A 13,608-nucleotide genomic window follows, 5' to 3' on the forward strand; every position below is an offset into this window, starting at 1 on the left:
CTGCAAGGAGGAGGAGGAGGATGCGTGACCGTGACCGGCACCCTCGGCCCGCGGGCACTCACCGCCTCGTCGCTGTGGCCTGGCTCCGCCTTGGGGGGGAACAGGAGGAGGGAGCACGGCGGCTTCCTTCTCGGTTTACTGGCTGGCACGGCGGGCATCTGGGGTGAGGGGGACAGACGGACACACACGGAAGAAGAGGGAGCGGATCAGGCAACAGGGGAAGGCGAAGGCAGCAGAAACTGGCTCGGGGAATGCTTAGGGCTGCCCGGAGGAGGCGAGCACGGCGGGTGGCATGGCGGGCCCTCGGCCATCGGCTGTACGAGCTGACGCTGTCTAGCGCTCGCTCCCTCGCGGGCTCGCAGCCGCTCCTCCCTAAGCCGGTCCCACCGGCCCACACGTGTCCAGCGACCCCCCACCCAGCTGCCGGGCGCTGCCGGCGCCTTCGATCAACACTGTCTTCCTTACCCTTCGGACAGTCTCATTTGTCCAGAAATCACGGACCAAGTGCAAAATGACGCACCCAAGGAAGTGTGACACCTGGGCCTCGGTCCCCCCGGGGGCCATGCTAGACCCCTCCCCCACTTCCAGTGAGTGCCTCGGACTTGGGGGGCCCCGGACAAGCTAGCCCAGATCTCTCCGGGGTTACGCCGCCGTCTCCGCAGCAGAATCCTTCTAGACCTCCCAGGCCGCTGGACGCCTTCCCTCCCGACCCGGGAATCTGGCGCCCGCCTTCCGAGGCTCCAGGGTGGAAGCCGTGTGGGGACCTCTTATTCCGAGCCGGCCCGGACCTGGCACAGCTGCATAAAACCCGTCTCCGCCAGTGGATCGTCAAGATGGGGTCCGATCCAGACCCCCGATTCCGATCTAGACCCTCGCCTCCTGTGTCCGTCGGGCGGGCCGGCCCCCTGCCCTCGCTCTCCCCTCCCCTCCCCCTCCTCCCTCCTCCCAGGAGCAAGCGAAGCCTCACTCTGCTGGGAAAGACCCTGCCAGGCCCAGCAGAGGTGACATTCCTGGCATTCAGGGGGACCCCTCTGTGGCTGCTCTTCCTAATTTGGTAATCACCGAGCCTCCTCGCCCCCTCTCCTGTGGGCCTGACCCAGCCTTCCCCTTCCTCCCGCCCCCTTCCGGGAGGGGGGCTGCAAGGCCACCTGGCTCACCTCCTTGGCCGCCGCCTGCTCCTGAAACCGCCCAGCCAGCTGGGCCACCGAGGGGGCCGCCGAGGGGGCCACACTGGCGCTGGCCTCTGTGGGTCTTTCCTGGAAAACCAAGAGGAAGTGACAGTTAGCAGCAGGCGTGCCCTCGGCTCTGCTTCGTGGGTCACCGGGGGCCACGCCAGGCGCTCGTCACGTAGCCGCAAGCAGAGGAGCTGTGACGAGGCCTTTGAACAGCATTTTGCAATTGGCTCCTCCGTGCGAAGATCTTCAAAAAAACCGTCTGGTCGACCACGTGCCGTGACCATGTAAGATGTACTGGGCCCCAGGTGTGGATCTGGGGCCTGCGGGAAAGGAAACTGGGTCCCAGGGGCGCCCGGGGGTCTGGGGGGCCGGACAAGCCCCAGGTTCTCCTCCCACTAAGACCTGTCCTGAAGAGGGGTGTGTCCGCTGCCCTCGGTCAGAAGGGGCTGCTGGGACGCCCTGGAGAGAGAGGCCTGGCCGAGCGCGGGGCGGGTGCGCAGACGCCCTCGTGGCTCCCCCCCTCCCCCGGGGCCCTGTGCGCGTGCCTCGTGCCTTCCCTGCTTGATTGAGCGCCCGGGGCTGAGCGGCGGTCAGTGCCTCTTTGCCAAATTACCAAAAGCCTGGCGGAGGAGGGACGGCCGGCCAGGACTCACACACTGAGCTGTTCCGTCTCTTACTCGCTCAGTGACCTTGGGCAAGTGGCTTCACCCTTCTGTGCTGTGACAAGGACAACCAGGCTGAGCTGCGGCTGGAACGCTTTGTGCTGCATCTAAGTGTCAGGACAAGGCCCGGCATGCTGGAACGCTTTGGAAGGGTTGTGATGGCTTTGGGTGCGAAGGCCCTCTGGTCAGCCCGGCGGCCCCCAAACAGCCCGGCTTGTCTTCCTTTTCAGGGCAAAGGGGAGAGTGGGCAACCAGTGCCCGTGCCCGGCTGGTGGGGGTGACGTGGACAAGTTCGCTCGCCGAGGCCACAGTGAACCTGCCGCTCACCGCTCTGCACGGTGCGTTCAGAACCCCTGCCCTGCGCTCCTCCCACGCTGCTCAGTCCCATAAGAAACCCGATGTCGCTCACTGATCGCCCCTCCAGTCTGAGGGGTGGGCTGGCCTCCAGGGGGCCACCACGCCAGGGCTGCTTGGAGCCCTGGGGTCTGTGGCAGCCCGCTGGAGGCCCCACGGGAATACCAGTCACTAGGGGCCATTTCTGCTTCCCAAGTGGCAGTGACAGTGTATGTGTGTGTGTGCCCTGGGGTCTGGGACATTTGTCCTTCAGGCTGCAGCAGAAAGCTGAGGCATAACTTCTAAGATTAGAACAACTTGTCCAGGACCTGAGCCTGCCTCCCAGTCAGCTGCGGCCTCTCCTGTTACAGTGGCTCCTGGCTCCCCGCTTCCTTCCCTCCCTCCCCCCTTCCTCCTCCTCCCCCACCCTTCTCACCCGCCTCTCCCTCTCCCCTGCAGTCTGAAGCTGGACTCCTAGCAGGGAGCCCCTTGGAGACTGTGGCCGGGTCCCCATGGGCAGTGCGGTGCTGGGCCCTCTGCTCCCCCTTTTTGTTTGACCACATCTTGGATTGATTGATTAATGATTGATTATTGATTAATTGATTGATTGATTCATTTGTTCTTCCTGTGCAACAGCACACAGCAGTGAACAAAATGACACAGGACCTTTCGTAATGGAACTTACTGTCCAGTGAGGGAGACAGACATTCAAAACCGTCACCCTTTTCACCCTGGTTTCCTGTTTGTTAGGGTGATAAATGCCGCCAAGGGAAAGGACTAGGGGAGCAAGTGACCAGGGGACCTGACTCCAAATGCAGCGTTGAAGCCGGGCTCTGAAAGGTCAGCGACGCGAGCCGAGCGAAGCATGTGTGGCGGACGCTCGGGCAGCCGATCGACGCCCGGGGTGTGCGGGCTCTCTCCCTCCGCCGTGAGCCCTGAGCACGGGGCCCACGACTATCGTGTCTGTCCCCAGCTCACTCCCCGGCCCGTAGTAAGTGCTCGGTAAATGCCCATAAGCAAGTGAATGAGTGAACGACGCTTCTGCAAACCAGCACCACTGGGCCGATGTCGTGAGGGCTTCATAAACATAGACCAGGACCCTGAAGTGAAAATGGACACAGAGTGTCAGCCAGCGCTGGCTCTGGGCGCCTCAGGCCGGACTGGTTTCATCCAAGGTCACTGGAGTAGTGACCAGAGGGCGAAGAATGAGCTCTTGCCTGCCGAATCCCCACCCAACCGTCTTGACTTGGAGCTAAAGACCCTCTACAATTTCATATCCCCTTTCCTGGGTACCTGTCTCCCCCAGTTTTCATAGCCCAATCTATCCTAAAACACGGCGTCGCTATAAAATCCTTAAAATGTATCTGTTTCTTTACCTCGCGCGTTTGAATCTTTCTGTTGGCTGTTGATATATTCAGACACATTTCAGGAAGGAGCAAAGCGAGGGGAAGGGAGGTCCGGACCCCACATGGCACTGGAACGCTGTCTGCCCAGGATCTGAACCCACGTCTCTGTCTCTCTCCTCAGACACCGAGGCTGTCCTCCGCACCCTGCTGCCCACGGCTGCTTCAGGCAGGAGCCCATGACCTCTGGAGTAGCAGAGGCCCCATGCAAAAGAGGACAGGCTGCACCTGCCCTACGTGGTGGGGGCGGGGCCAGTGTCATTTTAATGGTCTCTCCCATCTCCCCTGGCCACACCCTCCGAAGAAGGAAGAGGAGAAGACAGCTGCCGGCTGCGTCACTTGAAAGCTCTAGTGGGTTTTACAGAGCAAAGTGGCCGGCCTCTCGGCACGAAACGGGGACATCCAGGCGGGTGGGGGCTGGCGTGCAGCCTGCAGGGGCTGCTCGGTGGCCAGACCCCTTTCCCAGCTGCCCTCCCCGCCGGCCGCTCCCTTTGGGTCCGGGGCTCATTCACGGAGGGTCCCTCCAGGTGCTGGCACTCCCAGGTGCCCAGACCTGTGAGTAGCGAGTGACTGCGGGCTGGGCTGCTCAAGCAAGTCCCCTCCACGCCCGGCATCATGGGCCAGACGTAAGGAGGGATCCTGCCTGCGCCCGGGACCACGGCCCACACGCCCCAGCGGAAACTGGTTTTGAATTAGCAGTAGTAGCCTTTGCCATGCATTTTCTCAGTCATAATCAAGCAGCTAATTGACGAAATGTTAATCGTGCCAGGTACTGCGTGAAGATTGCCTCGTTGTGTCCTCCCAACACCTCTGCGACGGGGCTTTGTAATAAACTCCGTTTCACCCATGAGAAAACGGACTCTCAGAGAGGTCAGTCACTGGTCCGAGGTCGCACAGCTGTCGGCGGTAGGTCTAGGATCCAGGCTCACACAGCACGCTGAAGCCCGCGTCCGCAACCACAGCACCAGGCTGCCTCCGGCAGCGGGAGCGTTTGGGAGTCACGTTTTGAGGTTAAAGAGCACCCATCAAATTCAGTAACGGCAAGCCAAACGACCTGGTGAAAAACAGGCAAAGGGTTCGAACAGACGCTTCCCCCAGGAAGACATGAGAATGGCTGACGAGCCCATCGCTCATTCGGAAAGCGTGGGACCGAAACCTGGCCAGCCGAGCTCCGGATCCTGTGCTGCCTTCAGCGTTCCTGCCTCTTTGGTGCTGACGGCTGACCCCGCTGAGCGGGGACGGCTGGGTGACACCCACCACACAGGGTCACTATCCTGACTCAGCCAAACGTGCCGGGGGCATGTCTCGTATGCCAGTATTTATCTTTCATTCTTACTGTTCCCACTTTCCACTGATTTCACTTAATAGGGCCGGGAACGGGCCCATGCTGGCTTTGGGACCTGTTTAGTAGTCAAGACCTTGGCCTGAGCGAGGACGTCTGTACGTTCACAGTTACAGTGTCTTAGAGCCAAGTGAGACTTAAGAAGATTCAGTGTCCCTGCAGAAGCGTTGGCTAGGCGTCATGGTCATAGGAACCAACCAGCAGCTCTGGGGGCAGGGTGGGTGGGTGGTGGCCGAGAAATCGAGTCACGGTCCCTGCTCTGTTGCAGCTGGCAGGCCAGCTGGGGACACACAGCACAGGCGGCCGACGTCCGGCGTCCGTCCGTGAAGAATGCCGTGGGACAAGGCGGAGTGTCCGCGAGGGGCGTGGCAGACGGCCCGAGGGGCAGCGCAGGCTGCACATGTGACTGTGTCTGAGGACCCTGCCCGGAGCTGTGGACAAAGGGCGGGGACACTGTGGAAGCGGGTAATGGAGGGGGCCCCGGGGAGAGACGTTTGCCGCTTCTCCCCATCCTGGCTCTTAGGTGACCGTGGGCAGATGACACCCGTGCATTCAGGGGCCTCGTCTGCAAAGTGAGGATGGTGACGGTCCCATTGCACACTTGTGTGAGACCCAGTGAGAGAGCACGCTTTGCAGACAGCGCTTCGCAGGGAGCGTGGCACACACTACGTGCTCAGGAAATGCAGGCGGGTATTAAACAGGAAGCCGAGGCATTTGAATTTATCCTACAGCGGTGAATCCAGCGAGGGGTTTCCAGGGACACGTTCGTCCAGGCGCAGAGGCACGGAGGCGGCCCCCGCGGTGCGGACATCCTATTGGGGAGAGGGATGGATGTTCGGGGAAGGGCGGGTGACCCAGCTCAGGTGGCAGGAAGGACCTTGGGACCCTGGGCGGCCCCGGGGCAGTGGCGTGGAGAGATCGGGGACGTTCCACATCCTGCTAGAGAGAGGACAACTAGAGAAGAGAGCTGGCAACTCCCCTTTAAGGAGCGGACAGGGGAGGGGCCGGTGGGAGGGATGAGGACAGAGGCTAAGAGCTGGAGCCGGCAGGACGGCAGGACGCCAGGCTGGTATCGGCCTGGGATCTGGCAGAGAGGGGACACGTGACCTAAGGGGAGCCTGCGATAACGGTTCCCAGGGTGCTTTGCTGAATTCCCACGCTTGGCTCTGGGGTCCGTGACATCTTGGAGGCAAACTGAGATTTGTCGGACGTAACAGCGGAGCAGAGGATGAGAGAGCGTTAAAAGGAAATGTTTCCCTCTTTCGCTAAGAGAGAACTCCCAGCAGCTCTATTTTTAAAAAAGCCCTCTAACTACAATATATATATATATGACTTTTTTTATGGGAAAAATACTATAAATGAAGTAAAGCAAAAACAATAGATCTGAAAATTATTTGTAACAGATGAAAAGGAGATATTATCTGTTATACACAGCGCTCCCGCAAAATGACAAGAAAAATATGTAAAAAGGCTATCAATCGGCAATTCATAGAAAACCAAATCCAAAAAGCCGGTAAACATAAAAAGATGCTGGAACTTAGCAGTTGCCAGGGCAATGCAAATTAAATTAACACCAAGATTTCTCTTTATGCTGTGGGACAGGGAGAGAGAGCGAACCAGCTCTTACTGTGGTAAATGAGAAGAAGAACCCTCATCTATTGCTAGAGGAAATATGAGTTGCTGCAGCCTTTTGAGGAAGTTATCTGGCAGCATTTATTAAATTAGATTACACTAACCTTTCGGCTCAGCCCCACACTCCTGAGAATCTACCCCATCAAGCCCCAGCATAGCAGGACAAGGAAGCTGACTGCAGCCCTGCGTGGGGCAGCAAATCGGTGGACACACAATGAACGCCCATAAAAGGGGAGATGTTTCATGGTCCATTCACATAATGGGCTATTGCGAAACCATTAGAAAGAATGAACTCGAGCACTGCAAACTTCCATGACAAACTGGAAAGGGGGCCGACGTGGGGCAGAAAATCCAAAAAAAAACAAACACTGCCTGTAACACCCCAGCATGCTTGCTCCGTCAGCTATGTGAACCGTGTGTGCGTTTGGACGAGCAAATTAGAACCGATCAGCAGGGCTGTTCATGATATGTTTTCAAGAGAAAGAAAGCCAGTTGTCAAGGTATAAAATATGAAAAACATCAAATAAAAAAATTAAAAAAAATACTAACATAAGAGTTTCAAGCTCTAACTCCTTAAATCCTCTGGTAGAGTGTGGTTTGAACAAGGGGACAAATTTCTGAAAATACTACAGAGTTGTCCTCTCAAAATATCAAAACCAGGGCCCGAGGGTCTGGGGACAGGACGCACATGCCCGTAGGGGAGGAGAAAGAGGGGGTGAAGTTAATGATTCCATAAAGATGTTGTGTCGCCAGGTTTAAATATGTGTCCCTCGAAGCTATTTGGGGCTTACTAAAATCGAGGCCAATTCCCCCGTTTGCAGTGGCCCTGAGCACTGTTTAAACGCTGTCCCTTCCCTGTTACACCCTGCTCTGTGCTCAGGGAAATGATCAATCCGAAGCCAAAATGTCCCCTTCCAGTTCAGCACATACTCTCAGAAAAAGCAAATCGCAAGACAAGAGAGAGGACAAAGAAACACGTGATTTCCTTTAGGCCCCACGCCCTGAATTTCAACACATCCCTGGTGATGAACAGACCACGTCCCCAGAGGACCACGTATTCATTGGTTTTGGAAACAGAATAGGGGACAGGAATCAAAATCGACTCCTTGCTTGCAACGTACGAGGCACCTCACTTAAGACGTAACTCGCATAATCCTCTTGACGGCCGTAGGAGGTAGATATTATTTTGTTCCCAGTCCCCTCTGACAAAGACACAGAGATAAAGCGGCTTTCCCAGAGTCACATGCCGTACCGTGGAGCTGGGCTCGCAACGCGGTGAGTCTGACTCAACACGGACGCCAGCCACGCAGACTCCGAGCAGGACCTGCCAGTTAGGGGGGACACGGCTGGTGCTTGGCCGTTCAGAGCGTGGCTGGGGTGGAGACTTCCCACATGCAGCACTCTCTGACCTGGGGGTACCTGGCACCCCGTTTCCGCGCCCCTCTCCCTCACCTTTCAGGGTGGGCCTTGCAAAGTCCAGGGCAGGCCGTGTAAAGGAGTGGGTGGGGGTGGGAGAAACCCCTGCCCTCCGAGGGAGAGGGGCCACTGCCACTCAGCTGCAGCCCCCTGCCCAAGTGGGTCACACTGAGTCATTTTTCAAAAGGTCATTTGAGACCCAGCGTCACCCAGTGATCTGATTTTTCAAGAGATGATTAAATCCAGATTTTAAAGTACAATCTATTGATTTTGTTTGGAACATCAGCTCTGTTTAAAAAAAAAAAAAAAAGCAAACCTCAGAAGAAAGTCTGCCTGCAATGTTTGGCTACTCCGGTTTTCAGGAAGAAGTTTTTAGCCTATTCTGTTTTCCTGGATAATCCCAGGAGTCATTTTGGGGTGTAATAGATGAATTTATTTTTTAATTATTATACATACATCACTAAATCACTGTTCCGAGTGTTGAATAATATCAAAGGTATTATTTCCTCCTCACTGAATTCTAAGGAGATTTGGGGGTAGACCCCCAGACAGGAGGAGAAGACCTGGGGTCAAGTGCAGCTCCTGCCTCAGCAGCTGCCAGACCCCTTCACCGTTCTGAGCCTTCGCCTCCTAACCAGTAAAACATCTCCATCCGTAACACCCAACCCATGGACAGCCGTGAAGGCTCGAAACAGACGCTGTGCCATAAAAGCATTCAATGAACATTTGTTCGACTTCTTCTAAAAGACAGAAACAAGCCTCCATCGATTCACATGTATTGTCCCGTGGAGAAATCGAGAGGGATTACGTTGCTTTGCTAACGGTTTCTTCACTTCGCGAAGGGATTTCCCAGCAGGGGCTTCTCCGGTGCATGAAAAACACATCCGGGCCCCAAAGTTTTAGCTTACGCATAACTTTTTTGGGGGGTACAAATGAACAAGTATTCTGCCTTGCCATTGCAAAGGCCTCCGCACCTGTTGTACAAGGCTGTCTGTCACAACTGGTTGGAGATGGGAGGGTGGTCCTGCGTTTGAGAAGTAAAGAATAAATCGGCTGGAGCGGCACAGCAGCTGTGTCACTAATGCCCCCTGGCTAGGGACTCGGGAACCGGAGTTATCGCTAGAGACCGAAGATCCCATCGGTACCTCTTACTGGCTGGCACTAGGAGCCGGCCCCACCTGGCATGGGAAGCGAATGGCGGGGACACAGGGCAGTTCATGGAGAGGTCTTTGCCCAAAGGGGACCTGAGGTGGCACGCAGAGGTCGGAGCAGGGACACTTTCTGGAAGTCTCAAGAACAAAGCTGACTATGTCTTGGCTCTGTCCTTCCCGATAGCAATAGCAATGCCATAGGAAACACCCGTAGACAGCGGGAAGCTTGAGGAATTAAAAATACCTGCCGGATCTCTAAAAAGTAAGTAACATGGCCTTTTTTTTTTTCTTTACGGGGAAAACAAACAAGGCAATATCTGGTTTGAGCCGTTTTCCTTCTGCAAAGCACATCGCTCCTGCGGGCCACCCTCCCTGGGCAGAGCCGGGCCTGGACCACACGCCGCAGCAGCCTGCAGTGGGGTCTCGAGCAGGCCCCGAGTCTCCAAGCTTGAGGTTTCTCTCCAGGAGGGAGGGTTCGCGGAAGCCGAGCTCATTTCCTCGGGGAGAGACGTAGCCTCCATCTGGTTTTGGAAACAAGGGGTCCTTGTGCTGCTCCGACAGGAAGTCAGACCCTGGGAGCCACCAAGCTGAGGGATGCCAGGCCCGTTCGGGAGGATACGGTGCCGGTCTACGGGGCCGGTCTGAGGGTGGGGGGTTGAGGAGACGCCGGCTTCAGCTCCCCGCCCTCGTGCCCAGCAGCTGAGCGAGCCCCGCCATTCCGTCCTCTCCAGATGGTCTCCCCGCGGCCCCCGCCCCTCTGCTGTGGTCGCCGCACTTAAATGCCCCCGGCCCCTCTCCCTTGATTGTGGGGTGAGGCCACAGTCACCTAACTGATTCCTTTGCTTCTGCTTTTCTCTATCTTATCCATTCTCCCCGCTGCTGCCCAAACCATCTATCGAAAATCTGTGCGGTCACGTCTTTGCTGGGCTTACCGACTGTGCGCTACCTACTGGACCATCAAATCGTTGTAGCGTGGGACATGAGGGCCCGGGCCGTCCCTCTTCCCTAAACGATGATACTTTCTCAGTGATAACAGTGGACGTGTATTGAATATTAACCATGTGCCAAGCGCTACACTTAGTGCTCAATAAAGGTGACCTGGCTAGGGACTCAGGAACCAGAGTTATCGCTAGAGACCGAAGATCCCATCGGTACCTCTTACTGGCTGGCACTAGGAGCCGGCCCCACCTGGCATGGCAAGCGAATGGCCCAGCAGGCGTTATGATCTGTGTGGACGGTGGAGTCGGAGCTCGGAGAGGCTGAACGACTTGTCCAAGGTGACAGGGCTGTGCCGGAGCTGCCATCCCCACATTTTCATGCCTGTGTCTTTGCAGACGCGGCCCCCGCGCCCCCGCCTGGATAGATTTTCTTCATCATCTGAGACCCAGCTTTTTGCTGCCTTCTCCGAGAAGCCTTCGTGGACTTCTCCCCTGGGTGGCGTCATCACAGCCACCTCTGTGACCTCTGTCATAACACTCCCAAGCCACCCTGAACCGTCTGTCTCTCTCACTGGAGTCTGCCCCTTTTTGAAGGCGCGCGCCACTGTCTTGACCCCGGCTTTCCCCAATTCCTAGTAGAGTCGCCGACACACAGTAGGGATGCAGTTATCACTGACTGATTTAAAGACAGCAACCACTGGATAGGGACTGAGGCTCTGGCTTCTGGGCCTCCGGATCTCCACGCGCTGAGTGAGACCAGCAGCCCGCTCGGCTTCCCGCCTCATTCCCAGGGGGGCCCATGTTTCATGCTCTCCCCACGGGACCCTAACATGCACCCAGGGTTGGGGACCACGGCTCCAATCTACAGAAAACTGAGTGGAGGCAGAGGCTGCCGGGGGAGACGCTCACTCAGGGAGACCACACGACACATTTACACCTGTGACCTCCATGTAAAATGAACGCCAGAAAGCAGCTGGAGCAGAAGCCTTCCAAAGCAGGGGGCGAAAACGCCGACCCAGAGTCAGCGTTTGGGAACATACAGGACCTTGACGGCCAATGGTAAAATGCAAATCGACTTTAAGGCAACACTGTACCTCTATCGGGTTGGCAGAATACGTCAGAATGCGAAAAAGCTGGGATTGCCAGGATTACGGGGAAAATTGTTCCCTTAAAAACCGCCGTTGGCATCACACATCGATTAATGCTTCCCCGCCTCGACACGATAATCTGGGACTGTGTAACGAGAACGCCCCAATGCTTCGTTCTGTTTTTAGAATATACACTAAGGAAATAAAGAGGAAAAGTACAGTTTACACAAAATTGTCTACAGCCCCGCTCTTCATACAAAGGTAAAAATTTCAAAGCCCTCCGAATATTAAATTTTAGAGAAGCGTTAAAGTAACCTACAGAGCGCGAAGACAATGAAACACTGTTTCTACTAAGAAGGACGAGCGCTGACAGTTCAACACGTGGAGAATGAAGGTGTGTGGCACGAAAGAGCAAGGCTGAGAGACTCAGCGCTTCCTACGCAGTGACGCGGGTCACACGGACAGACGGACACGCATCGACGGCACGGACAGACGGATACCCATCGACGGAGACTGGAAGTGAATTCGGAAGGATGGGCGAAAAGATGGAAGGTTCATCAGCTCGGACGCTGTTGACGATTTTCATAATTAGCATGTGCGTCCCCAGCCGGGCAGCAACTGGTCAGGCCCTCTCTGCAGGGCCGGGCCTGCTTCCAGGCTGACAACTGCTTGTATTTTTACCTAGGCCTCCTGGCTGGGAATTCGCTCCAGTATCTATCTGGCCCCGGCGAGGCTCCAACCTTAAAGGGCCCCGCTCCGTTTAAGCTCAAAAGCTCTCCAGGGCAGATAAGTCGGGAGTCCCAGGCTCTGTGAGGGGAGCCTGGGCGGAGGTGGGAAATCTCCGCCCTCCTGGGGGGAGAGGTGGCTGTCTGGGTGACAGGAAACATCTGGGGGCCTGCCCCAGATAAGAGCGGAGGAGGGGAGAGAACAGACCCCCTCGGGGACAACTGGGAGAAAGCCTGTCACGGGCTCAGCCTCCTCCCACTGCCCTCGGCGCCCCCCGTGACAGCCGGCATGTCAGGAGTGGGCTGGTTCATGCCGACCTCACCCCTTCGTCTTGGCTGAGGAGACGTGGCCCCCAAATGGAACAGAGATTGGGGAGTAAGACCCCCATAGCCACAAAACTCCCTGCAGGATGAGAGGAGGAGAGGGAGGTTCCAGGCAGAGAGACCAGCAAGAGCATGGCCTACAAGACCAGGGGGCCGAAAGCAGCTCGGATGGCGGGGAAGCAGCATGTCACAGTCCCTGAGGGGCACTCGTGTGTGTGTGTGTGTGGGGGGGGGTGGCAGGCCATCGCTTCCTCCTGCAGTGGAGAGGGAAGCTGTGCCTGGGGCAGGGGAGCCTGGGGACAGTGAGGACAGCCCCGCAGCCTCATTGCCTGTGCAGAGAGCTCGTGCTCTGGTGGCCTGGGACAGGCATGGCAGAATGGCCAGGCTCGGACCGAAACGTGGGCCCTGACCACAGGTGGGGTGTGCGGAGCCCTGGGAACCCACTCCCGCCCTGTGGCTGTGGCGGGGAGGGGTGATCCCCACTGCAAACTTCCCGCTCTCACCCATGGCCAGAAGCGAGGCTCTGGGTCTCGGGGTGGGGGGCGTTGCTATACGCTGACCTGTGTCCCCCTAACTCATATGCCGACGCCCTAACACCCCAGACCTCCGAATGAGACGGCATTTGGAGATAAGGTCTTTACAGAGATAAGTTACAATGAGGTCCTAGGATGGGCCCCCGTCCAACGCGACGTCTGTCCTTATAAGAAGCGATTAGGATGCAGACACTCACAGAGGGCCGACCCTGGGACACACCCCGTTAAAGCCAAGAGGAGGGTCCAGCCCCGCCCCCGACACCTCGATCTCGGGCTTCTGGCCTCCGGACTGCAAGGGGGTGCTTTCTGGGGTTAAGCCCCAGCCCGGGGCGCTTTGGTGGGGAGCCTGAGCTCACCAGGACTGGCGTGAACCCGGCGCCAGAAGCCACCTCTGGGGGCTGTCCCCCTTGTCCCCTTCACGCCGTGCTCCCTCTTGCTCACGGCCCGGTGACAGGGTGAAAGCACCAGAGCCACTGCCGGGGCCGCAATGCCGGCCGCCCCCCCACCCGGTGCTTACCTGGTGCTCTGAACCTCGGAACACTCCACCGGGCAGGTGGGGAGGCCCTAGAACTCCCAAACTTTGTCCCTGACTGTGTCTGGACCCGTCCGGGCTCCTGGATGGAGGGATAGGACAGTGGTACCCCTGGTGTGGACGGCAGGTCTCTCCTCAGAGCCCAGGGCATCCTGATTGGCCCCTGGGGACCGGGCCAGAGAGGGACCCAGACGCCAGAGTCAGGAAGTCCTGCCCGCCCACCTCTGGCTTCCTCTTTGTGGCTGCAAATCTGGCCTCTGCCTCTGAGCAGAGTAGCCTGGGTCTGGCCAGACCTGTCCACAGCTCTGCGCTTCAAAGAGAAGCCACCTGGGCGGGAGGAAGCAGAGGCCCGAG

At 57.3% G+C, this 13,608-nt stretch overlaps 1 protein-coding gene and 1 long non-coding RNA gene across 3 annotated transcripts in view; one reads left to right on the plus strand and one right to left on the minus strand.

The window, feature by feature from the left end:
- The window catches only part of RCSD1 (RCSD domain containing 1), a 37,016-nt gene that overhangs the window by 10,578 nt on the left and 12,830 nt on the right, over positions 1-13,608 (minus strand). Inside the window, exons 3-5 of one of the 2 annotated variants that reach the window (XM_039881532.1) lie at positions 13,240-13,336; positions 1,158-1,256; positions 63-158 (exon numbers count right to left, since the gene is read on the minus strand). In XM_039881532.1, coding sequence (XP_039737466.1) covers positions 63-158; positions 1,158-1,256; positions 13,240-13,336 — 292 coding nt within the window. The remainder of the gene's footprint in view (positions 1-62; positions 159-1,157; positions 1,257-13,239; positions 13,337-13,608) is intronic. The other variant, XM_039881533.1, reaches the window with a different exon arrangement.
- LOC120617701 (uncharacterized) lies at positions 1,252-3,004 on the plus strand. The gene is made up of 3 exons (XR_005657005.1): positions 1,252-1,459; positions 2,068-2,175; positions 2,921-3,004. It is a non-coding gene; the product is annotated as an uncharacterized LOC120617701 (long non-coding RNA).

Source organism: Pteropus medius, unplaced genomic scaffold, assembly GCF_902729225.1.
Source record: "Pteropus medius unplaced genomic scaffold, Ma_sr-lr_union100, whole genome shotgun sequence".
NCBI classification, from domain to species: Eukaryota; Metazoa; Chordata; class Mammalia; order Chiroptera; family Pteropodidae; genus Pteropus; species Pteropus medius.